The 27476-nt window shown below is 39.2% G+C and overlaps 1 protein-coding gene and 1 non-coding gene across 3 annotated transcripts in view; one reads left to right on the top strand and one right to left on the bottom strand.

The window, feature by feature from the left end:
• The window catches only part of LOC145984969 (putative E3 ubiquitin-protein ligase HERC1), a 309625-nt gene extending 289153 nt beyond the window's left edge, over positions 1-20472 (bottom strand). The window contains exons 1-6 of one of the 2 annotated variants that reach the window (XM_083118420.1): positions 20253-20472; positions 19425-19575; positions 15204-15446; positions 12944-13115; positions 5850-6026; positions 2743-3074 (exon numbers count right to left, since the gene is read on the bottom strand). In XM_083118420.1, the coding sequence (XP_082974546.1) occupies positions 2743-3074; positions 5850-6026; positions 12944-13115; positions 15204-15446; positions 19425-19556 (1056 nt within the window). In that variant the 5' untranslated portion in view covers positions 19557-19575; positions 20253-20472. Of the gene's footprint in view, positions 1-2742; positions 3075-5849; positions 6027-12943; positions 13116-15203; positions 15447-19424; positions 19576-20051; positions 20158-20252 lie in introns of those variants that run through there. The other variant, XM_083118421.1, reaches the window with a different exon arrangement.
• A 6112-nt stretch (positions 20473-26584) lies between these two features.
• Positions 26585-26747, top strand: LOC145986140 (U1 spliceosomal RNA). The gene has a single exon (XR_014441572.1). It is a non-coding gene; the product is annotated as a U1 spliceosomal RNA (small nuclear RNA).
• Positions 26748-27476: the final 729 nt, after the last annotated feature.

The following is a 27476-nucleotide window of genomic DNA, read 5'->3' as shown; positions in this document are numbered from 1 at the left end:
TCCCTATCAAAAAACAGGGTGCGCATTATAGACGCATGCACATTATACATGCTTAAATACCGTAATATCCAATTTTCTATATACCATATTTACGCGTGTATAATGCGCACTTTTTTAAAAAAATTTTGCCCTTCAAAACTGTGGTGCATATTATGCATGGAATAATTCGGACAGCCAAAATGAAATCACGCATTTTTTTTTTCACTGTCACTGCGTATAACATGCCAGGCTTGTTTTGCCTTTGTGATTTCGTTTGCTCTTGGATACATGAGAAGAGATCGAATATGCTTGGATGTTATTTTAAATCGACTTTGTAGCGTACAACTTCCGGTAATCGCTTTCATTCAAAACGTATTCTTTGTTCCCTGTAACACTTCATAAAGAAGTGAAACTGTTATAGATAATCAAAGCCACATAGGCGAACTAAAGATCGTCAACACTCTTAATGCATTTTCATCCAGGTTTCCGCAAAAGTTCACTTCGATCTTACTTGCATCATAACTCCCGTTTACCACTTTCTACATTTTCATGACTGTGCCGATGTCCTAATATTTGCCAAAAGTGTTCCGTTGGCAGTGACTTCTCCCTCTTTTCTTCTACTCGTGTGTGTACACAGGCTGATTACAGGCAAGGGAGGAAGTGGACCGCTCTTTCTTTCCTTTGACTTCTAAAATGGTCAACTAGTTCTGGATGCATTCTTGAAAACGAACAAAAACCATAGGACAAGTATAAAAAAAAATATTAAAAAAAAAAAACCCTAACCCAGCTTTCTCCGCCACTGGTCTGCACGGCAATGTAATAATTGCAGAATTCAGGTCCTATTTTTTTAATTTTTTTAATGCTATTGTATTGAAATATTGCCCGTATTATTGTCTGTTGCAAGTTAAAACGTAAAGAAAGTGTTTATTCTTTCTTCTTCACACAGCTGATAAAAGTTCAGCCTTCGACAGTTGCGTTATCTTTGAAATACGAAGGATTTTCCCTGACCACCTGTTGCTCGAACTTGCAGCTGGTCGCCTTGTTTTTACGCTGCAACTGGCGCCAGTGTTTTGTCTAGCATCTGCGAAGTTGTCGCTTGTGGATAACAGCAATGACTCATCCAGCGCGAAGGCAAGTCATTGTTTGGTATCTCGCAAAGCTGTTTTGATTTGACGATAACGAAATTCGATCTTCAGAAAGAAAAAGAAGAGTTAAAACAACTTCATGTTCTGCACCTTTATCTTCAGAACCTCAATGTGTAAGCTGCGAACAATTTTTAAAAAAATGCTCAATGTATAAGCTGACACCGATTATCGTCGATTAACGTGAGAGTAAATAAAGATCTCCATTTTGATATCTGAAAATGCGCAGGTTTCATAAAGCTTGTTTTGAGTTCATTTTATGCTTTTGGGCTAATCGGGACTAAATATACAGTTTCACTTTAGTGAAATCTAATTCCAAACCAAAATGATTATCGAGTGCGACACTGTTCAATGTGTCTTAGAATACGCATTGGGTGCAAATAGATCGCAAGTTGCCTGTTTCCTTTTTCAGGCTGGCTTACAATGCAAGTCGAGCAAGAGGAAGGACTGCTCCCTGGAATGGGGGAGGGGGTGAATTAGAAGTTGGTCGAAGGAAGGAAAACGTGACATTTTTACGACGTATTTTACACAGCCGAACCAAAACGAAATTTACAGCCCCTTTTTTTTGTGCCTAGAAAGGTGAGATCTTCCGAGAGATCGTATCTCACCAGTTCATCTTGTAACAGACAATGCTCTAGTAGACCCGTATTAAATCCAACATTCATTCTGCCTGATTATCACCTAATAATAGTTTTTGGTGCAAATTCCAATAACAACCCCTTCGAAATAACTACCTTTTTCCTGGGAACTATGAAAGGTCGTTGTATCGAGAGTTGACTGTAACAAATATGAAGGTAAAATAATTACGTCAACACTTACCAAATATAAATAATTACTGTATATTTACTGCGCTATTGCGGCTTGACTCACGTAAACAAATAAATAACGTTTACACTTAATTTCGTCATTCACTCCCACTTACTAATACAAGCAGTCTGAAATGTCCTCACTTCCACCCATCTTGTTCGATATTCCCGTTACCTTAAAACTTTTGATCATCACTTCAAGGGAGATGGAGTTCCATGCCTCACGAACCCATTCACAAACAATCGGCAGCGACACACGTTTCACCCTCCCGCTTGATGCGTACGAAAGGAGGAAAAGATCGTTTTTATGATCTACTGATTAATTTTAAATGAAATACGTAAATGTTAGTCCGACGCTAAGAAAGCCATTTCTGGATACTGAATTGTACTGCGCATTATATACGAGATATATTTTTTTGTTGCTTTTCCCCATCAAAAATGAGGGTGCGTATTATACACGCACGCGCATTATACACGCGTAAATACGGTAACAGTAATAAAGAAACAGTTTTGAAAATTAATGAGAAGAAACAAAGTAATGAGATTTGAAATCATAATAAGAAAAAGAGAGCTTCAAAATCACATTTGTTTGGTTTTTCGTTATAAAACAACACTATACTGCATGAAACTTGCAAAAACTATATAAAAAACACTACAGATACTTTCCCACTTCACCTATGGTGTTCCACCATAGGCATATAAAACTAACAGTAAATCTTAAATGAACTGCTAAAAAATAGTAATCTGCCCCCATGACAGAGGGATATCACTGGCTTCCATTACACTAATATTTCACAATTCATTTCTAAGCTCACCTCTTCCATCAAACACATCGCTGCTTGATACAATGGTACTAGTCCACTCTCCAGAACATTCAGATCATACTTAGTTTTTCTTTTGTTTAAACCACCTGCAATACTGCGCATTTGATGCAAGGCATCGAGGAAAACCTTCATATGTATCATCCCGCTCGCAGACTTGTCAGCTACACCAGAAGCACATTGAGATTTCTGTCCATCTGAGTTTTTGTCTCCTATAGTCTTGTCAAGTGAAGCACTCAATGCCATCTCGATCCACTGCAGCAAATAACTTAGTGAGCCCCTTTGCAAGGCTAAACTCAGTAGCAATTCAGCAGCAAGCACTTGTCCTGCAACAAGAATAAAATTCATCAGCATTAACTGAATGTTCAAATGAAAATTACTTTCAAATAATGTACATTGAAGATGTTGAATAGGGCTTGGACATTTATGACAGGCAATGCTTACTTATATGCTGGCCTGTGTTTGGAAGTCTAGTTAATTTAAGCACGTTCCTAACTTTTGTGAACATGATGCTAGTCTTGTTGGCCATATAAATGCATTAGAGATAGGCCAACATGAAGATTTTGCCAATACCAAAACTGCATTTATATTTTGTTGTTTACCATCTCCTTTCTACCACTTTTTAGCTAATCATGACAATGAGGATGAGTGATGAATGAACAATCACAACAGAGCTTTCGCTCCAATTACAATAGGCTTACATCTATATATATTTTAAACAATTAAAAAATTATAATTCCAACAATACAAAAACAATAGAAGAAAAAGGAGAGCAAAACTACAATAATCGTTTCATAAAGAACACCAGCACAAGTATTCTAGATAACATAAATCCAAAAATGATATTCACTGAAGTAGAACAAGGTACATATCTATATACAGACTGAGGCATTTATAACTATATACATGTAAATACTCATATATAAACAAATATACACACATACAGGCAAATTGTATTTACAAACATACCCATATACACAGAAAACATCTATAATTATTTATTATTTATTCATGATATTCTTCGAAGGACGGACAGGAATTGCATGAATGGCATAGCGAAATCCAAGTCTCCACCATTTCTGACTATTTCATTATGTTTAATACATAGTCTTAGAATGGGGGAATTCTGGTGTTCTGTTGAGTTGGATTTACTTAGCATTAAATTTTAACGTTTGGAGGAGACTTGGACTGTCAACCAGCCCGTTGACTAACTTATATAAAAATAATTGATGTGATACTACTCTCCTTTCGTACAGAGGTGTAAAATTGAATTGTTTTGTTTATATGATACCTGATCCTGAAAAGATGACCTTTTGTGTTTTTTGTAATATAAGTAACGAACAAATTTCTTCTGAATTATTTCTATCTTTTTGCTATTACATTGAGCGTAAGGTGACCAGACTACACTTGCATATTCTAATTTGGTTCGAACAAGGCAATTAAACAGGCTTGTCAGAGCTCTTTCATTATGCATGTCTTGTGAACTTCTAATTAGAAACCCTAACGTTCTGTAAGCATCATTACAAATCTGATCAATGTGTGTTCCAAAAGATAATTTATTATTTAATGTAACTCCTAAGTCATTTATCTGATTTACTCTTTGTAATGCACGATTATTCATTGTATACTGATAAATATTGGGTTTGATTTGCCTGGAAAAAGTTATTGCAAAACATTTTGTGACATTAAAGTTTAATTTATTTTCGATGCTCCATCTTTGTGCATTTTCCAAGTCTTTTTGCAACTTACGTGCATCATTTGAATCTTTCATTACTTTATACAATTTTAAGTCATCAGCAAAAAGTAAGCATTTTGAGTATTTAAAAATTTTGGGTAGATCATTGATGTATAATAGAAAGAATAATGGTCCAAGATTGGAGCCTTGTGGTACACCGGAACAGACTTTGTAAGTGTATGACTTAGCTTGATTGAATGTCACAAATTGCATTCGATTGCATAGGTAAGAGGATATTAACATAAGATTGGTTGATTTAGTGTTTTAAGTCCACTTTATGCACAGTAAGGTTAATTGGGACTGGACCTACAGTTTAAAGTGGAATCCAAACCACTATGTGCCTCCACAGAGTATCGAACCCGAGACATCTTGATTACAAGGCGACGACACTACCACTACGCCATCGGGGAGGCCTCGACCATGACGAGAAATGAAAACAGGAACTTCCCAGTTTCTGAGAAATATGTTAGGATTAAGTGAAGTGAAATTTACAAGGAATGTACTGTAAAATAGATGAAATTGGGACTTGAACCCAGGAACTTAGGTAATAAAAAAATAACCCATAGTGTAACAGCCCATGAGGGCCAGGGCCTACCTACCAACTGAAATCCTTCCTTTATTCACCAAAGAATATTAATTCAGTTTATATTTTCTCTCTTTATATTGTCAGCGATATGTTGTACAAGATACTTTACTCCAGAATTTTTTTTTTTTCTCAAGTTCTTAATGAAGACATACTTGGTAACTGTTAGCAATATTTTTAGATCATATTCTCAGCTGTTTAGGCTACAAAAAAGGTAAAATTCGAAGGCACACAGGAGGAATGTGGAGCTACTGGCCCACACACATTCTGAATAGGTCATAATAATCCAAACCCTAATGATGAACGTTAAATGCCTGAAATTAATAAAATGCTACAACTGCTGAATATTTTCTTTAAGAATCAGTAATTAACCATGTGATGATGTCATCATGACACACACACAATAAAAAAGACGATGTTTCATGCCATACTGCAGTAACATAATGATAAAACTATAGTGTGTAACAGCGCACAACATGAGTGCATCAGCAACAGTGTCCATGTGGCATATTGTGGGAAGTCTGGAGTTAAATTTAACATTCTATACACCAGAAGTTACAACACATTTTCTAACAACATTTCAGTGTATTTTTGAAATGTTCTGGGGAGCTACAACAAAACACAGCTAGAAGAATAAAAAACACTTTAAAAATAAGATTTATTGTATTATTTAGTAATATGCAAAGCAATTATGGAAACTTCTAAGAACCACTGTTGATCCTCATTACATAATTTAATTCTTAATCAAAGGGGAAAGAAAAGGTACAAAAAATTCTTACTAACCTGTTGGATCTGCACCAGAAGATGGTAAGGCAGCATTATGCAAAAATTTGGACACTTCCTGCAGACTGTGCAAGCCAACAGATGGTATCTGACTTTCATTAGCTAAGGACAGGGGAGGAAGTCCATGGATAACATCTATGGCAGTTCGAAGAACTTCATTGCACAGGCTGGATGAACCTAAAATGAAATAATAAAATTCCTCTGTGATAGTTATCTAGCCCTTCAAGTTTTGTATCAGATACGAACGCATGTTTTGGCCATTGAGTGAGCCAGAATAAACACACATGCAAACTTACCAAAGCTGGATAAATAACTGGAAGGTAATTGGTTTCCTGTTATCCGTAGGACAATAGTGATTTAATTTGTAAGGTGGTGGACACCTGTTGTAGTTTGCATTTCCTGACACAGAATCAGTAGCACTGAAATGGCTGCTGGGAAAGTGTCGCAATACACACACACTCCCAACAACATCACCAAGTGCATATCAAATGAAAGCATACATCTCTGGCATATAGTATTCAAAAAAGGGACTGAAATTGTCATTGGGCATTTCATTCAGTAAACTATTTCACACATAACCCTTTGAAATATATCCACTTTTTCTAGCTCACCCTGTACAATGCAGACAGTACAGGGTGATACTCATAAAGTCAGACCCAATGCTTCCAAAATACTTAAACAACACAAACTAATACTTAAGTTCACGTTGAATACATGGGGATCAAACACCAGCATTGCGTGGCAAAGTGGATTTTTTTTAATTAAGTAGTAACTGTTGTAACAAATATTTATTACAAGCAACAAAAGAACTACAGCAATATGTTTCAATATAGTCCCCCCCCCCTAGTTCAATGCACCTACACCAGTGCTTGATATGGCCACTGATTCCACAGGAAAAAAAATATTTTGGACACGTGCATAACCACCACTCATTCACCACTGACTGGACTTTGTCATCATTCTGGAACCTCGATCCACTTAGTGCATCTTTCAGTGAGCCAAAAGTGTGGAAATCAGGTGTGAGATCGGGTGAATATGGGGGGTGGGGTAAGCACTCAAACTTTAGGTCTTCAATGGTAGACAATGTGACATTGGCAGTGTGTGGTCTCGCATTGTCATGGAGCAAAAGCACACCAGTGGACACCAGACCACGTCGTCTCTACAGAATGGTTGGTTTCAGTTTTTCGCGCAAAAGGTTTGAGTAGGTGGTACTGTTTACATTATGACCTTTGGGCATGTAATGTTCAAGAATTGGCCCCTTGTGCTCGCAAAACAAAGTTAAAATGACCTTTCCCGTTGAGCATGCAGCGACAGAGTGACCTGGACGCAGGTGAATCTTCAATACTGGTTATGCCCTGTTTGAACTTCTCAGCCCACTCGTACACTTGTGATTGACTCATACAGTTGTCACCGTACCGAACTGTCATGCGGCGATGGATTTTTATCGGTTTCATGCCTTCGCTCAACAAAAATCTCACGACACTTCACTGATCCAGCTTGGAGCACTCCTGTATGGGTGCTGCCATCTTGTGTAACCGTTTCCCAACACCCCGTGTGTGTCGGGGAGCGAGCCCCGTTCCGATTTGTATCCAAAAACTTTCGGTGGCTGGGTAGGTGAATTTGCAAAGGACACTCACCTTATGTAAACTACATGTTTAATGACACACACATATGCTTACATACATTACACATTCCCTGTCACACAGATGACAAGAGATAAAACTGTAGACACGAAACGACGTCCTGCAGCCATACTTGCTGCGCACTCGAAGACAAGTGTTGCCAACACCTACTTGGCAAATATAAAGAAAAATGTCTTGGCCGCCATGTTGGATCCAAGTACATTGTGGGGGCCAACAGTGTGCGAGGCAGGCATGCCAGCCACAGTTATGAATATCTTACAGACGCCTTCACCAAATAACAAACACACAACAATCACGGTCGTATTTTAGATTTTTTATACTACTTTTCCGGTTATTTATTGAATGCACCTTGTACTTTAGTATAACAATTATACCCTATGTAGCTCCTTAATATATTTTAACAAAATTCTAGGAGACTGATGTGGTATAATTGCAATGGGAAATTGTACTTTAAAATTTACAAATATTCTTAACATCAAACATTACAATGTTCAAGAATCGGCATCAGTTGAAATTGTTGCTGCCCCAGCTCTGAAAAACATAATTGTTAATTCAACAATGATCCATTTTCACAATCCAAAGTACTTCTACTTGTTGCAAACTGGTTTTGTGATCATTTCTCAACATTGTATCATTGGTAGAGTGGAGGATTAAAGACATTCCCTTGGAGTGGGCGGACACCCATTATGGTGCCCAGCAGGCAAGAAAAGCACTGCTGTGTCACCTCCCATGGTTGCTAATTTTTAGCTCTGGAGTATGTCATAAAATGCCACAATGTTTGATGTATTTCATCCCAACTTTGCAAATGTATCAATAACTAAAAAAAGAAGAAGCCATTCTGAGGGGCGCAGGAGGAAGAATGATCACCTCCAAAGCCTTTAATTTGCCCTTGCAGAAAGCTACTGAGAATTGATAGTTGTATTTCACCTAAATTTTTTCATCGTCGCTCTAGTGGTGCTGGGGTACATGTCAGGGTCAGCTGCTCTCTCTTTCCACAGTGAGTGTGCATGAAAAAAATGAGAGAAGGCAGAGGTTGAGGGAATATTTTCTAGATCCTCTGTGAAGGGTCTGTCACCTCATGACTTCTTTGATCCACCCTAGTAATATTATACTAGTCTGTCACCTTAAGTTGATTTCGTGCTTATCTTTCATCGCCCCCCATTTCTTTCATCATCCTTACCTCTGTTCACCCTTGTCCCTCGTCACCTCCTATCTTTCGTCTTCCTTTAATCTTTCATTGGCTCCTATCTTTCATCGCATCCACCCTTATCTTTCTTTGCCCCCGTCTCTCGCCGCATTCTATCTTCAGTCGTTATTCTTATTTTTGTTTGCCCCCTTCTCTCGTCGCCTCATATCTATTATCACCCCCATCCCTAGTCACTCTTATCTTTGTTCGCCCCAGTCTCTTGTCACCCCTATCTTTCGTCATTCTTATCGTTGTTCGCCCCCCCTGTCTCTCATCGCCCCTATCTTTCATCATTCTTATATTTGTTTGCCCCTCTCTCTCATCGCCCCTATCTTTAGTCATTCTCATCTTTGTTTGCCCTGTCTCTCTTCGCCCATATCTTTCGTCATTTTTAACTTTGTTCCCTCCCTGTCTCTCGTCGCCCCTATCCTTCATCATTCTTATTTTTCATCCACCTGTCTCTCGTCGCCTCATATCTTTCATCACCCATCCTTCGTCATTCTTACCTTTGTTCGCTCCCTTACTCGTCAAGTCCTATCTTTGTTCACCCCCTTACTTATCATTCATAGTCTCATATCTTTGTTCACCCCTGTCTCTCGTCATATCCTATCTTTCGTCACCCCTATTTTAGTCACTCGCTGCACTTGCCGTTAAGCTTCCTGTTCCCTCATTACGGTAATTCTTCGTAAAATACCACAATATTTGCTTCATTGCGTTTCAAGAATGCAGCGAAGAAATAAAGTAAGGCCTTTAGGCTCAGTTCCTCTTTATTCCAGTCTTGTATGTTTCTTAAATGACACTATGTGTCTTATATTTCATTGCAACTGTGTAAATTATTTATCAATATATGAACAAATAAAATAGGTCCTCGGTGGAAGTTGCCCATGATGCCCCCTCAAGGGCTTCGGAGGGGGTGGTCGCCCCCAATTAATCCACCCTTGCATCGGTAATACTGGAGAAAGATGGCTAAGATATTTTCACTTATTTGCATGAAGTCATTCATAATCATCTACAACACCCCACTGCTCATAATATTTATGTTACAAGTATGTGAATGAGATTTGAATTCTTTTAGTTTCTCAGCAGAGCAGTTTCAATTTCTTCAGGAGCCGCTTCACAAAAAAGGAAAAATTATGAACATAGGTAAAATTACTTACGTGAAATTTAGGAGATTTCGTACTTCCGCGTTGCACAATTTAATGGTTCAATCCTATTAGTTTCGAAGATCCACTGTCTTCATTCACAAAAGGGTACGGCGTTTGAAGCGGAGATGGTACCGCGTCACTACATTGTTTGTTCCCGGGCGGCGGTGGTTGCGATTTTTCCCATTCGGCAGCACTGGCGCACGCATCTTGGTTTGCGTCGTCTGCTTCCTGTTGTCCGGTGGCGTTGTCAGTTGGGGGTTGGGGGGCTGGGCCATGTTGCTCGGTAATGTGCCGTTCCTATTCCCCACGTGGCTGGGGGGGGGGGTCGAGTATGTGTATAGCATCTTTTCTTTTTCAGGTCGGGGATCTTTCTGAGGACAGGGTGCCAAGTTGGGTGTGCTTGTCCATTGTCCAGGTTTAGTGCTGGTTTCTGCTGGATGATGGCATGGGTTTCTTTGATGGTTGTTTTCTATGACAGAGCCGGTTGGGTGAAGTATGGATATGGAGGAGATGGAGTGGTTAGTGGAGTGGAGGTGTTGGGAGAGGCCTGATTTAGGTGTGTCGTTTTTGGCATCTTTTACATGCTCGTTAATCCGTTATTGGACGGTGCGTATGGTTCTGCCAATGTAGGTGTTGTGGCATTGGCATGTGGTCTTGTAGACACCGGGGGATGCAAGTTTGGGTAGGTAGTATCTCTTGAAGTTGGGTAGTACCCTTCCGATTTGGGATATGGGTTTGTGTGCTACTCGGATGTTGAAGGGTTTGAGGGCCTTGGCAAATTTTCCAGATGTGGTGGGGTGGTAAGGAAAGGCGATCCATTTGGGTTTAGGGTTTTGGTTCGGGTTATCTCTGTTTCTTGGGTTTCTGAACTGGGCTTCTGTTTTTGCGCACCACATGGATAGTTGGCGCTCGGTGTAACCGTTGTTTAGGCCTATTTCCGTTACGCACGCTATTTCATCTTGCAGGTCATCTTCTGTGCAGCTGTGTGTGAAGGCTCTTCTGTAAAAGTTCATCCATACTCCAGCTTTCTGTTTTGGTGGGTGGTTGGATTTTGCATGGATATACTGGGTGCCCGAACCTGGTTTCCTGTATACGGATGTGACGAACTTGTCTGTGGGTTTTCCTGTGTTGTGTTCCTTAGTTTATTGTGCACTGTGGGTTTATGTTTGTTAGTAGGTTGGGCGTGTTGGCGGAGGATGATGGAAGCACAGGTAAGGCGTACACACTCGGCATCTTGGTTAGTTTTCGTTGCAAACGCTGTTTTTTCGGCAGAGCAGATTAAGTCTAGGGAGGGGGGGAGTCATTTAGGAGGTTGAATTTGAGGCAGTGTTGGAGGAGGGAGTGGAATTCTGTTGGCACAGTGAGGTTGGTGAGGTTGATTATGGTGCTGGCGGGGGTGTAAGATACAAAAGATATGCCGATGACACCATAGTCATTTACAAACAGGAAGAGAGGGGCCTCCCCGATGGCGCAGTGGTAGCGTTGCCGACTTGTAATCAAGTGGTCCCGGGTTCGATACCCGGTGGAGGCACAAGTGGTTCGGATCCCACTTTAAACTGTAGGTCCAGTCCCGATTAGCCTTACTGCGCATAAAGTGGACTTAAAACACCAACTCAACAACAACAACAAACAGGAAGAGGACCTAACCCATCTCCTAACTGCCCTCAATAACATACATCCCAACATAAACTTCACCGTTGAAAGGGAACAAAATGGCCAACTTCAACTTTCTCGACCACAGCATCCGACGACTCCAAGACAAGTTCGTCACATCCGTATACAGGAAACCAGGTTCGGGCACCCAGTATATCCATGCAAAATCCAACCACCCACCAAAACAGAAAGCTGGAGTATGGATGAACTTTTACAGAAGAGCCTTCACACACAGCTGCACAGAAGATGACCTGCAAGATGAAATAGCGTGCGTAACGGAAATAGGCCTAAACAACGGTTACACCGAGCGCCAACTATCCATGTGGTGCGCAAAAACAGAAGCCCAGTTCAGAAACCCAAGAAACAGAGATAACCCGAACCAAAACCCTAAACCCAAATGGATCGCCTTTCCTTACCACCCCACCACATCTGGAAAATTTGCCAAGGCCCTCAAACCCTTCAACATCCGAGTAGCACACAAACCCATATCCCAAATCGGAAGGGTACTACCCAACTTCAAGAGATACTACCTACCCAAACTTGCATCCCCCGGTGTCTACAAGACCACATGCCAATGCCACAACACCTACATTGGCAGAACCATCCGCACCGTCCAAGAACGGATTAACGAGCATGTAAAAGATGCCAAAAACGACACACCTAAATCAGGCCTCTCCCAACACCTCCACTCCACTAACCACACCATCTCCTCCATATCCATACTTCACCCAACCGGCTCTGTCATAGAAAACACCATCAAAGAAACCCATGCCATCATCCAGCAGAAACCAGCACTAAACCTGGACAATGGACAAGCACACCCAACTTGGCACCCTGTCCTCAGAAAGATCCCCGACCTGAAAAAGAAAAGATGCTATACACATACTCGACCCCCCCCCCCCCCCAGCCACGTGGGGAACAGGAACGGCACATTACCGAGCAACACGGCCCAGCCCCCCAACCCCCAACTGACAACGCCACCGGACAACAGGAAGCAGACGACGCAAACCAAGATGCACGCGCCAGTGCTGCCGAACGGGAAAAATCGCAACCACCGCCGCCCGGGAACAAACAATTTAGTGACGCGGTACCATCTCCGCTTCAAACGCCGTACCCTTTTGTGAATGAAGACAGTGGATCTTCGAAATTAATAGGATTGAACCATTAAATTGTGCAATGCGTAAGTACGAAATCTCCTAAATTTCACGTAAGTAATTTTAAACCGCGTTTACCGCAACCATCATGAATAGGTAAAATGATTGGATAAGTTTAAAATAACATGTAACATTTTACTTAAAGCTGAAGGTCTCCCTGATAGGGTAGTAATTAATGCTAATGCTTCGTAATCAAGCAGTCAGTGTTTCAATTCCTGAGGGAGATACATTTCGCTGCTACCTGCGCATAAAGTGGACTTAATAAGCAACTTAAAGCAGTAAATATTAAATTGATGTATAAATTCTAAAATACCTGCATGACTACTCTGGCTCCAGTTTTGGCGTAACAAGCAAAGAAACAGACTCAATCCAGTCCTCACGCCCATCTCCACTAAAGCCTGCGTCCCTGTACATGTCTTGTCATGAGAAGTATCTTGATTTTCCAGTCTTCCATGTGAATCATGGAGATCTGCTTGGAATTTTAGCTGAAAGTTTAACAAAAAAGAATATAGTTACAAACAGATGACCTGGTACTATGTGACAGAGGCATACTGGCTTAGACCATTGGGTCCCAACAGCAAGGCATGTGGCACCCCAAATTAAATGCAATTAAATGTTTATCAGTAAACAACCACCAATTCATTTTCATGCACAATTCAGTGACATCATGAGAATTGGCCCCCATGGCAGATGATTCTGGATAACGTGCTGGCAGTCAGAGATCCCTGATCCAAACCATGGTCCAACATGGATGGATGTATCATTGTGTTTGTCCCATCATCCATTTTTATCCATCATCCATAATTCATCCTCATTGTTGCAATTAACCCAAGAGGTAGAAAAGCAACATAAACCAATATAGAAAGAAATATATTGTGAGGGATTAAGCTATTACCTCCCCCAAAAAACAGTAAATTGGAGATACATGACTCCACTAAAGCCCACTGCTGAGGAGAAGAGATGGAGATACATCAATCTAATTCCTAGTAGAGCTCTTCAAAATGAGTAGATATGTTTAAAAAAACTAAAAAAAATGAACACCATGTTTTTGGAGTTACGTTCCACTGGTTCTCACACAATATTACATTTTGTCACAAATAAACAATTGTCAGTCTTGGATGTGTTTCAACAAAATGTGCAACACATTCTACTTGGTTCTCCTTTTAACTCCATTGGGTATGATTATGTGAAAAGTTAATTTGTGAAATGGCATCTTTGCCACAAAAAGGAATACTTTGTTCACAATATTAAATAATGAATTTTTAAAAAAAATGCTTTGGGCATGATTAAAATACTTTGCAAGGAGAAATTTTACTTCTGAACTAGTGCATGTATGCATATATTATAGGTAGAAGGGACTTCAATTTTTCTGTTTTTTTTTTTAATGAACTAAATTAATCAGTACCAGCCTAGGGCATACTAATGTATACTGATGTACACAGTGCTCAAACTTCTACATACATGGTTCCATTGATACACATATGAAGTGCAAATTGTGCAGGCATTGAAACCACAGGATCATCCCCCATTTGCGACTGACATCATTCAATGCACTAATCAAACCATGCTGTGCTTTCTCTTGCACAGATGTATTTTGGATGTTACCGATTGCAGTGCCACAATTGTTGTTCACAGATAGCAGCACTGCACAGGAATAAAAACTTGAATTATTACGTTACGAACTGTTGAAAACTGCATGTTCCTAGCTCTTGTAGTTTACTCATTATAAATTTTGTTTATCTGGGAAAGACTATGACCATGCTGTATATTTCAATGATGAGATAATTGGTCATCTTCAACAATACTTATGTAAGGTAAGGTTCCCCATGCACTTTGCACCATGCCAAGAGTTATATATAGCAGGATGTCGAGGTAGGGCCCCACACATTTTTCGATCTCGGTCAATTTGGAAATGATGTGATAAGCACCATGCTCTGACTGCCTTTACACCCCAGAGCTGCTTCACGCAGGGAAAAAGGCCAGAAAAATTCCTACCTTGGGAATCGAACCTGCATCTCCTGTGTTGCAGTCAAGATGCCCTGCCAACTAAACCACCGCAGCTCCCCAACTACTTATGTGTATGTGCCACTGTAAAATTAGTCAATCCTATTAACTGGTCTTTTATAAAATTGCTCGTTTTCGTGCAAGTTGTAAATAGTGCGTTCATCCAGATCCTAAATCAATACATGTGATGCAATTACTGATGGATTTTGTCAGAAAAATGAACTATGTGTGGGTAAACTGATAGAATTGCAGAAAATAGCACATTATATGTTAATAGCAACTTTTGATCATTAACCAGTATTTACTAATTAATAAGTTACATTCATAATTGGTATAGTTACTTGTTCCTTTGTTCTTAACAAGCACCACTTAAGTTCCCAGGTTGAAATCCTGCCTAAGGCAGGGATGTTCTTTCTGATTGTCCCTTCATCAATTGCCTATAATCACCACACAATCTCATCATCATGATTAGTCAAAGTGGCACAAAAGTGATGTTCAATAACAAAAATGCAAATAATAAAATATTGTTATCTTAACAAGCTTGCTTACTCAAGTGTTTGAGAACTAACCTTCTCTTTGTCATGGTACCGTGTGGATATGGCATAAAATATACGACGAATTACAAGCAGTCTTTGCTTGAGAACTATGGAGAAAGAGGATTCAGAGAGAACTGATCTTGCTAGTTCCAACTGGGCAGATAGTAAAGCTGACACATGGTGATCCTGTTCTGCAGCAGTTGGTGGTTCTGTTTCAAAATCAGGAAGAACAGGTCCCGGATATAATACGGTGGTTGGTGGCATCACTATCACCTCCTGTAAGAAAAGAAATTCATTTGTATGTACAGGAATCATAATGAGCTTGTCAGGCATTTTCAACACAATATCCAGACCATTCCGTAATCATTTAGTAATGACTCCAGTTCCAAGAAACACCACATTCCTTCAACTATTCCATTTTACTTACAAATGCTTGTTGCAACAAACTAGGATTTACGAGTATATGAATAAATCCATATTCAATATAATTGCAGCAACTATATATAACTATGAGACACGATTTACACTCAGTAGAATGTTTATTAGAATGGATAAAAAAATACTCCTTTTCAACACATGAGAATGATTGGAGTGTGAGCAGGTAAGAGAAAAATAGAATAACAAGTCCTTTACAAAATATACAGTCAGCAATCAGAAAACTTGTTTAATTGATCCTCATACAGGATGTCTACTAAAATAGCAAACCAAAAATCTTGACCTCTTTTTTTTTTTTTACCTCTATTTATATTACCCCTACTTCGGTAAAATTGGAAATTAGGAAAATAAATATTTGTTTAATGAAAACAGCTACCAATAGGCCAGTTAAGATGAAAACTGAACTCTATTTAACAGGGACGTTGTTAGGGAGGGGCACAGGGGGCACTGGCCCCCGCAAATGTTTCTGTATTTTACTGGAAATATTAACTTTGATGGCAAGAATTGCAAAATTGTTCTTCAGTAAATTTTGCTTACAGTTTGAAACACTGCTCTTAAATTTCCTGCTTCATGAATGCCAAAGCAAGACTTCTAATCTGCATTTTTCTACTTCTTGCCTATCGAAAATAAACAGATGCAACGCAGAAGCTGCCGCTAATGATTCTATTGCCCGTCCAGTTAAGGGAACTCGGAGGTCTTTTGAAAATTCCTGCCACGTCAAAATTCGGACCAATTGACTGGTAAGCGGTAACAGATGTCCCTCGGGATCGACGTCACTCCTTGCAAAGCTCTTTGGAAGCAATCTTCATTCTTGTCTCAGATTACAAAGACAGTCATAGTGTGGTGCGTGTGATAGATGTTGCAAGATAAAACTTCAGGGGGAGGGGGATTGTCCCTAACACATGGCTACAGTGAAGAATAAGTCACCAGGTATGTAGTAAATTATTAACAATAATCTACATGCTTTAGATACATTAGCTTTTCAAATTCTGCATGACTTTCTTTGGCTTTCTTTATTTCCAGAAACAAATGTGGCATTTTCAGTTGCAACTTGGGTGACAAAGTTGCACCTACTATTTAGACATACAAATATAATTAATCCTAAGCTATGTAGCGAATAATAGTTATGTAAGATATAGAGGAACAAATTACTTACGAGGTGCTTCCTGTTATTATTTGTATGATTACTCAAGGAAGGTGGCCGCGGTGGCTCAGTCGGTTACGCGTCTGATTACCATGCTCAAGGTCCTGGGTTCGATCCCCGGCCGGTTCAAATCCGGGAAATTTTCTAACGGTGCCCACCCAGCATCGAATGACATGGGTACCTGGGGGAAACCCTGGGGGGGTAAAGGCGGTCAGAGGCGTGATGCTGATCACATCACCCCCACTCACGACCGGATCAAGAAAGTGTGGGGCGTTACCCCCACACCCCCTATACGCCTTCATGGTGTGGTGCTATGCACAGGGGAGCACTTTACCTTTACCTTTATATGGCGGAGTGGTTAGCATATCGTGCTACGTTGCAAACGGACCTGGGTTCGAATCCCAGCCTGCGCATGGATGTTTCATTAGTTTCATCATATCATTACTCATCCTCATCTTCGCAAATTAGCCAAAAGTGACATAAAAAGTGAATTAAATTAAAATAATCACCACTCATTACTCACGGAAGCGGAAGTCTTCTTCCCGTGGGGCAGTGTACTCAATTTATACAATTTCAAGAGAACGTTTTCTAATTCCATTTTTAGGTTGGTTATTTTTCGTTGCTTTTCTATCTCATGGGTTAATCGCAAAAGTGAGGATGAATGATGAACTGAAGAAGTGGTGATGGGACAAGCATGATACACCATGCCTGACTATCCTTGGGCCTCTGGTTTCATGGCGTATTACGCTTACACGTCGAAAAAAAAAAAAAAAAAAAAAAAAGACACGTTCCGCTCACGTATAAAAATAAAAGTAGCCATTAGCTGTGCGAAATCTGTAACATCCAGTGCCATCAAATATTTAGTTCTGCACTCACAAACAAGTTTTTTTTAAAAGAAATTAGACTATAAATGTATGTAAAAGTTGTTATCCAACGTCACATTCTTGAAGTCCACAACCAGTTGGAAAACAGGGTAACACGATCGCCTCGAAATAAACCAAATCAATCAATCAACAGTTTACTAAGAGCTTGTGTAACCATAACCTTTGCCTACATTCGTAATGTGGACTCCTTTTTTTATCAGAGTTAAAAATCTGAACCTCTATCTATAATAGAATTTGCAATAAACACAACCATAAAACTGAATACTTCGTAGGTGTGGGTGGCAGTTTCCAGTTGCCTCTACTTTGACAAAAACCGCACCAGACGGGGAAAGCTAGGACACCCGTCTTGGAGTTCCCAATGCACAAAGAGCTCAAGAAGCCGTGCATCTTTCCCAATGTCCCTGGTATGACCCGACCCTCCTCTCCCACTTCTCAGTAGACCTAGGAAAGTGATCTGAAGAAGTAAAAATAAAAATAACTGCACATCTATATTTCAGGAGTGGACCTGTTTCCAACAAAGAGAGTAAACCGGCCCAAGAATCCTACCAACATCTTTCATCTCTTCCGCATCTTCCTGCACTAATATTGATTAGGGTGTAGGCGGACCACTCTCAAAAGTTTGTCCTTTCTCAGCATCAACACAAGGGGTCAGCCATTTGTGGTACCTGTATTTTTGCGAGGAATGTTCATGACAGGAAATAGTGAAAAGCTGGATTCACAAATAAAGCTCATGTGCTGCCCTCTGTTGTCGGCAAATTTTGACCATCTTTGTCTTCAGCTTGTGTTCGGTTCAGTTCGGTCGGAGGCACCTTACCATTTCGGAAGCCGTCTCCCGTGGCGAAAAAAGCATTGTTCGTGTGTGTGATTTTAATTCTTCGTGCGTGCGTCTCTCAGTGGCAAATGCAAACCCCCATTAGCCGACCCACGTGACAGAGTGGTTAACACATCATGCCACGAGTCCCGGGTTCGAATCTCGGTCTGAGCATGGGTGTTTGTGAGTGTCCATTCATCAATTTCATTGTATAATCACTCATCCTGATCTTCGCAATTAGCAGTGAGGGGCGTGTGTGTGTATATGAGAGTTGATTTTAATTTAACAATGTCTGTCTCTTATTCTCTCTCTCTCTCTCATAATGTATGTGTGTGTGTGTGTACACACACATATACATACATATACATAATGTTGTTCGTTGTTAAATTTCTTAATGATTTCATAGAGATTTCTGACATTTGGGCCTCCTCAAACTGATCAGCCTAGCTACGTTCCTGCTATTTAACAAAAAAAAAAAAAATGACTATTATCTATTAATACATCCTGGATGGCATTTGGCAGACTAGCGAGGCTCTGGTGCTTGTACTCACAGCCAGTATAATCTTACGTGGGGCTTGTGTTGTTATCCCTATATATTTGTGATTGTCCCTTCATCCATTTTATCTTACCACCATTTATCCTCATCTTCGCGATTAGCCAAAGGGGCAAAAAAATGAAGTAAAATAAACTAAATCAATCAATCAATTAATGTGATGGCAACAATACTTGATCACAAGTATAAATTCTTGTTTATTTCTTTACTTTCTTGACTGATAGACACCCTGCCATAGATATATAGGAATTACAAAATCAGAACTTGGGTCAGATATTCTGTAATTCAAAGATAAACAGGTGCATGTAGTACTTCCGCAGTTTACTTAAACTGTATAGTTTTTTTAAATTTTTTTATTACATTTACAAGTAAGAGTAATCTTACTCTGTGATGGATTGAAGAGTGAATGAAATTCAACTGCCCTTACCTTGTTAGTGATTAATCTTTCATAATAAATCTGTGTTCCATCTCTAGTTGTCACATTATCACAATTCTCATTTGCCCATGAATTATTCAAGTGGTCTAGCCACTTAACTTTGACATTGGGAGGTGACAACATGATTCTTGAGTAGATAAACCTATAAAAAATAAATAAGCCCATATATTACACACACACTTCACAAAGGCAAGCAAAACTTCAGCAGAAGTAATAGAATTGTACAAAAAGTGTACATTGTCTAAAACTCATAATCACTGCAAGCTTAACATTTTTAGTGAACCACTTTTCCTAATTTAATATTACACAGAAAAATAAGTATCTAATTAATGACATGACCCACATGCTTATATTTTGGAAATGGCAAAATAATGTAACTAGCCTATTGTGAATTAATACACTGCTAAGCATTGCAATTTTTTGACAACTTCTCCAGACATAAATTTCACACATGAGATGTTAAAAAACGTAATGCAATTGCACAAATCCTCCAAAAAGCATCAATTGCCTATTTCTTTATTTTAATACAATTACATAGAGTAGGTTTAAACTTGATCACGGGAGAGAGGGGGGTTGGAACTATAACTAGTTATAAATAAATATGGGATAATAACTTACCAAACATTAATTTACTAAATAAAGATGCAGATACTTTTTACAATCAATTATCTTGTGCTCGAACAGTGCAATGCCCGCTTTGATAAATATCAGTGCTCTATAAAGATCCTTGCATATGTGCTTTAAATCATTAATAGAAGTGTCATACAAGAAAAAACAATAACCTAAAAAACTATTATAGCGAAAAGCACATATTCTTACCTCTATTTTTTATTAGTCATACTTCTCATCCCATCTTCTGCTATTACAAATTTCATTACTCGTTTGTCTCTGCGAGTGACACTTTCGGTAAAGAATAATGAGCAATTACAGAAAATGGTCCACTTTGATGGTGAGGAGCAATATTTATACATTTTTTAAAGGTAATTTTTTAAAATATATTATTAATGCTGAGAGAACTAAACCTAACAAGACTAACATAACAACTCAGGCACTTAAGCTAAGAATGAAAGCACATTGTGAGAACGCAAGGAATATAGAGATTAGGTAAAGCCATCCGAAGATTGCCGATCTTGCACGAACGCGTGACGTCACCGGAGAAGCAGTGAGCTCGGCTGAAGCAGACGGCTCCTAGCATTTATATGGGAGATTCAGAGAGCGAAAGTATATTATTACTTTTAGGAGGGGGAAAATAATAATTGTCATCCTCCAAGATGGTATTGAGGCATCCTTTTAATGATTAGTAACATAATTGAAAACGCGCTACTTTTAAAAGGGGTCAAAGTACATGTGAAAAAATGTATTTTGAAAATCCATAGTCCTGAAACTTTCTGACCGATGCGCTACAAAGAAAGTTGCGTGTTCTCCTTTAGAATTTCGTCATTTTACAAATCGTAATATAATTTTAACAAAAACGTGGCATGCTAAAGAAGAATTAAAGAGTTTAAAAAATAATTGATTAATAGACTTAGTTTATTTTACTTCGCTATCTATCACATATGGCTAATCGCAAAGATGAGGATGCGTGATGATATGATGAAATTTAAGAAAGGAAAGTAGACCCATGCCCGGGCGGGGATTCAAACCTGGGGGCCCTTGGCATCGTAAAGCGTTGTGTTAACCACTTCGCCACGGAGGTCAGCATTACAAGGAAATAAACAGAAATTGGCATCTATGTTTTAATATGCGAGAAACATTTGCGAGGAGGTTATTGAAGTAACAAATAATTATTACAAGACGTTGTGATGAAAATTATTAATATATCTGAAATATCGAGAGTTGAGCTTGCAGTCTCTAAATGTACTTTTAGGGTTACGCAAAACCTTTACTCAAAATTGATAGTGTAAATTTATAAGCTATTGAAATTTAAAACTTATTCCTGTTCGAAAACAGAAACTGCCAAGTCAAATTAATATTTCGTAGAAATACATATATTTGCCTTTCATGAGGCCAAGAGAGTATTAGGAGGGGATGCTGGCTTGGGAAGGCTATAGCCCCGGATCTCGATCTGCAAAGGGGCTTCCAGTGGGAAAACATTCCTATGAAATAGTCCAGAAGAAGGGGCGAAATGATTTTTTTTAAATGGCTCAAGAATACAAAGATATAAGTGGATATTTGACAAGCTTAGTCTAAAACTTACAACTGAAGTCGTACGTGTGTGTGGGGGGGGGGAGTGGCTACGTGAGGTAACACAGTGGAATATGATTCACAATACTAAAATTAAAATAAATATGGGAACAATAGAAATCAAAATATGTTGTAGCTAGTGACGGCGCAATAGTAAAGATGGAGGGGTAAATCATATTTTCCCGGAGCAATCATTTTTATTATTCCGTTACATACGACACAAAAATGCATATTTTGGCTAAAAGAGCATTCATTCATTTATTTATTTTGTCGTTTTACTGGGGGCAGATAAGAGAGAGAGAGAAATTGTCGAACGAGAATTGGGGGGTGTCCCCCCCCCCGTAGTGTGGTCACTGCCTATGGCTATGCTGGAGAAGAATGCACCAATTAATACGATATTAAATAAAACAGATACTTTTAAAACTTTTAATCAAATTATTTGTGAACTATGATTTAAATTTAGAGAGAGTACATACCTGTTTAATTTAATTTGGATGAGTTAACTTCTGAAGCATGCCATTTCCGAGCCTTCTTCCGGTGTAACTACACTGCCCTTTGAGCCGTAGCTGCTGCGTTCAGGTGGCGGAACGAGCAGAATACTAATTAAAACAAATATGTGACAAATATATATATAAAAAACAACGTGTTGAAGCTACTGACGGCGCCAAAGAAAAGGCAGAAGAAGAAGAACGTGGAGAGTACAGTGATATTTTACGGGAAGCAGCAGGCACGTATCCAGGAATTCCTTTCGGGGCGGCGGCTGAACACCATTTTTTAAAGGGGTATCACAATTGTATGTTTAAGGCCAGTGGTGGCAATTGGGTTCCAAAATGTGGGGGGGGGGGGGGGACAAGGAGACAAGCATTAAGAGGCCATAGTGTGATAGTGTGGAGGCAAAAGAATGGGGAGCAACTATCTCCTAAATCGTCGCCACTGTTTAAGGCTGTCATTTTAATCAGAACGTGAAATCGGGACATTTTCTACCACTCAACTCCTCTGTTTCCATGCATTAATATTGTGTGCCGGAACCATCTCAGTATGTATGTTTGTCCATTTCTTCTCATCAGGCATCAAAACATCTATGTACCAGAAGTGTTTTTACGAAGGTGTTACACATGCACGGAATGCACAATGGACACTGACTGATCACTAATCGACTGTATGAATTGTCACACTTACCTCTGAAGTCTCCACCTATTCTGTTGTACAGATCAACCGGGAAATTGAAGCCGCGGATTAATATCCTCATTATATTCTAGAACGTTTCGCAGATATCACGATTCGTAAATATTGCCAGTAGTTCGACTCCTTCTCCTTTTCAAGAACGTTCCCTCTCGCGCTTTCCAGAGATTAAAAAATTACAATGAATCCGAATCGCCCTGCCTGCGGCGCTACCTTTGTTGTGCAGCTTCCAAATGCTGACAAGTCTCTTCTACATAGTGTTCAAGTTCGCTACGACAACACCGAAAGCGTAAGAAAAGTTTACGTGCAATATTATCAACAACAGGGTTATAGAACATTATCCGTCTTGCCTTGATAAGTATTTCTCCCCTAAAATTATCGTCACATTATTCAAGAAGACAAAAACCTAATTTTATCTAGTGTAAAATGAAAACTTTCCTGGGGGGGGGGGAGTCCACGAGTTACGATCCCCACCTTGGATACGCGCTATAAACAATAACAGGGTCCGTAGAACATTCTCCGTCTTGCCTCGATAATTATTTATCTCCTTAAATTATTGTCACATTATTGAAGAAGACAAAAACCTAATTTTATCTCGTGTAAACTGAAAAATTTCCTGGGGAAGGGGGCTCGAGACACCTGATGCCCACCTTGGATACGCACTATTAACAATAACAGGGTTATAGAACATTCTCCGTCTTGTCTCGATAATTATTCCTCTCCTTAAATTATCGTCACATTATTCAAGAAGTCAAAAACCTAATTTTATCAGTGTAAACTGAAAAAATTCCTTGGGGAGCGGGGGCTCGAGACACCTGATGCCCACCTTGGATACGCGTTATTAACAATAACAGGTTTATAGAACATTCTCCGTCTTGCCTAGATAATTATCTCTCTCAAATTATCACCATAGTATTCAAGAAGCCAAAAACCTAATTTTATCTAGCGTAAACTGAAAATTTTCTGAAGGGGGCCTTGAGCCCCCTGATTCCCACCTTGGATACGAGCTCTTACCAATAACAGGGTTATAGAATATTCTCCGTCTTGCCTCGATAATTATTTCTCTCCTTAAATTAACGTCACATTATTTTATTTGACACCACAAGAAACAAAAAATCTCATTTTATCTAGTGTAAACCGAAAACTTTCTGGGGGGGGCTTGAGCCCCCTAAGCCCCCCCTTGGATACGTGCCTGGGAAGCAGTCACGTTTATTACACCCTTACATTTACATACAATATTATAAAGTTCTGCTTTTAGATCTCGCACAATGCCTTTTTCACAAAAATGGGCAATCTCGATTTTTTTGTATCAATCAAGCTGTGATATTTAGTTTTCTGATAATAGTTTTCACAGCTTTCCATAGCATTTAGGCATGATTTCAGTTGACAAGAACAAAATAATCTTATTTCAAAACATAGAGCAAAAAGAAATCCAACGCGCTTAAGTTAAAACTCCCTTACATTGGAAGCCTGGAGAGAACAAAACAGAGGTTCCTTTGTAACACGATTTCTTGAAAACCATTTTACACATTTGAATCAACTTCGTGATAAATTGATTAGAAAGGATGAATCTTAACAGTAAAAGTTATAACTTTTCTCTTGCTACTATATTTTAGAAGATATTCGTTGTCAAATTTCTCAATATTTGCATAAGAAACCAGCCTTTTCCGTGACGAGTGTTTCGATGGTGACGTCATGCATCCACGGACAACTGCGCATACGATCTGCGCCGCCGAACGAGCACCCCCTGGTGAGAACGCACTTGGTTGTACTCGCGTTGTGCGATAAGCGAGACCACGAATCAGTGATGCCAAAAGCAGGGAAATTTCCCTCGGCACAGGGAAATTTGAGGGTGAAAAGGGAAAAGGAAAATTTTATGAAAAATAGCAAAAAAACAGGGAAATTTAAACTCACATTTTCGTTTCATTCTTTTAAAAAGTTCGAAAATTATTTTTTTTCAGCGTGTACTTTTTCCAAATGAATAGTTAGCAACAGTGACACTTTTCAGTAAGCTTTCTTTCTCCCTGTTATAGATGACCTTGACCGGTCAGTCTTATATTTGTCGCGTTTCCTAGAAAGGCCTCAAGGCACGAGCCGCGCTGCACCTGGAAAGATTTTGGGACGGGATTTTCATTTTTTTTCTTGTTCCGTCCATCATTTCAGAATGTGTCTTAGTGGCTGTGTGTGTGACTTTGGGCCCGTTCCGAAAGTCGCACGAGTTATGGTAACTGGCCGTTCCATAAGTGCTTCCGTGCGTTTCGTGAGTTTCATTATGCTGTCCCAAAAGTCGCATTCCGTGCGTTTCGTTCAAGAACGAGATTCACCAAACGCACGGGCCAGGATGCTGGTTTGTTCCGTGAAAATCGTCTGCTCCTTGCAGACAAAGCGCGTGCTGATGGATTCAAACTGCACTAGTTCGGAAAATGTATTATAATTTTAACAGATAGCGATATGAAGCAACATGCACAAGATAAGTATGCCTTGACCGTTCTTAGAATGTGATTAAAATGAGTAACAGTGGCCATAATAGAGTTTATTTTTGCCATAAGGACATTCCTTCCGCTGACGCCATGCGGAAACTTTCTCTAAACAAAACGCTGCGCCTGCGCTTTCGCCTAGCGTGTCCCATAAGTCTGTAAAATAACTGGTTTCACCAGATTCACGAGCCCAGTTATTTTCGTTGAATGCGTTCGTTTCGTTAAGACTTTCGGAACGCACCCTTTGTGTGTCCTGTGTCGTTGCAACGAGAATGGAAGAGGTGACTGATACGAAGCTACATGCAACTCCCAAAAATGTTAGAAAACGTCGTGGGGATTTATCTGCGGATGAAAAGATATCTGGGAAACGTGAAAAAAATTCGTATTGAGTGGCTGCCCATTACTTCACACTTTTATGATTTTCATAAATATTTAATAATAATAATAATAATAATAAAGTTTGTTCCTCAGGCAAAACAGGCGTCAAAAGATAAATATTAACAACAGGCCCCTAGCTAAGCTTTGACAATGGGTGGGTGTCAAAGTCCGAGAATCATTGCGCTGCAGAAGAATTTTTTTTTGGTTTGGGGATTTTTTCAATACATTAGTGTTTTATTTTAAAATTCAAATGTTTATTTTAGGATAATTATATTATGAAACTATGATCAGTTTCTAGTATTTTATTCAATGGAGGGTTTGAACCCACTAAACCCTCTTATATACTGTCCTGATTAACAGTTATAATAATACAAAGATACAACTTCAGATGTGTTTTGAAAATCGAGGGAAATTTAGGTCGAAAAAGGGAAATTTTACACTGGTAAAAGGGAAATCCTGCATTCGGAGATTGGCAACACTGCCACGAATCAGCTACTGAGCACAGAGGAGATAATGGTTAAATTTCCCTGTTTCCCATAAAATTACGATTTTCCGTTAATCCGCCACTGACGTGTGTTTGTGATTGTCCTTTCATTAACTTTATACCACCATCATCCTTATCTTCGTGATTAACTAAAAGTACCAGAAAAGAGAATTAAAACAAATTAAAAACTTTAATGGTAATTAAGGGGAACTCAGTAGATGGCACCACAACTAACATATCACATTTTATGTTGAAAAGAAGATATAAAGTTATTTTATGTTTACATAATTATAACATTTATTGTATAAAATATGAATGTTATAAATCTTATGTACATTTTGAAAAATATAAACTTGTTTACTAACGAATGAACTGTCTTGGTGAAAACTCTCGATGGTTATTGCTTTAGAAAATAGAGTAGGGTGGAAGAGGTATGCCATGAAGTCATACTTACCTGGCGTAGGGGCTACCGTGATCAGCAAGGCGGTTCCCCCGGGGTGAGGCTCTTTCATTGCACTTCGGTTGGGCTGACCCCCGCGAATATCCCAAACGTGGATATCTCGGGCGCGTAATTTTTGTTAGTAGGGTCTGCGTTCGCGCCGTCCCTTTAAAAAATAATATAAAATTATTACAGCACGCTCCTTCTTTTCTTGGTTAATTTGTTTACATTACGGGAGACATGTAATGGGCAAAATTTTCAGTTAAAACAATATTAATTCAATGCAATCTCAGTTATCACTAGAGCCCGGAAGTTTGGCAAAATGCCTCTTTTTATCTACTGCATACATTGATAAAAATTTTCCGGATATACGTTTTTTGTGTTGTTTCGAATGTTTTAGAAGCCTTTTCATTTTGCCTATTTTTAATTATAATGCCTTTTTTTACCTTTTTCAATGAAATTTGACAATTTCTTTAAACAAATGTGTAGGATAAATTATTTTTCTCCCAAAAAACGTCGTTGGCATTTATTTTTCTTCCGTTTATTATGTGAATAATTTTCGCCTTATTAAAGTAATATTAAACTCAGGTATGTTTCAACATTGCTGAAGGAGAAAAGTGTGAGAAAATAGTATTTAAAGAAAGATTACGCACACTCGCATATGTGTGTGTCAGAGATAGATAGATAGATAATATATAGAGTGGCGTAGCATGGGCATTTCGGGTGGGAACGCCAAGTCCGAAGGAAGGGTTGGCCCCTTCTTGCTTAATAATGTACTTATGGTATTAGTCGCCACAGGTATTATTTGCCTGAAGTCAGCTAAAATAAAACATCATCTATGCATGTTCTAGCTAGAAAATTAGATGCCTCACTATGCCACAAACTCTGGTGTTTTATAG

The sequence above is a fragment of the Lepisma saccharinum genome, chromosome 3 (genome assembly GCF_977018435.1).
Source record: "Lepisma saccharinum chromosome 3, izLepSacc3.1, whole genome shotgun sequence".
NCBI lineage: Eukaryota > Metazoa > Arthropoda > Insecta > Zygentoma > Lepismatidae > Lepisma > Lepisma saccharinum.
This window is presented reverse-complemented; position numbering and strand designations above follow the sequence as displayed.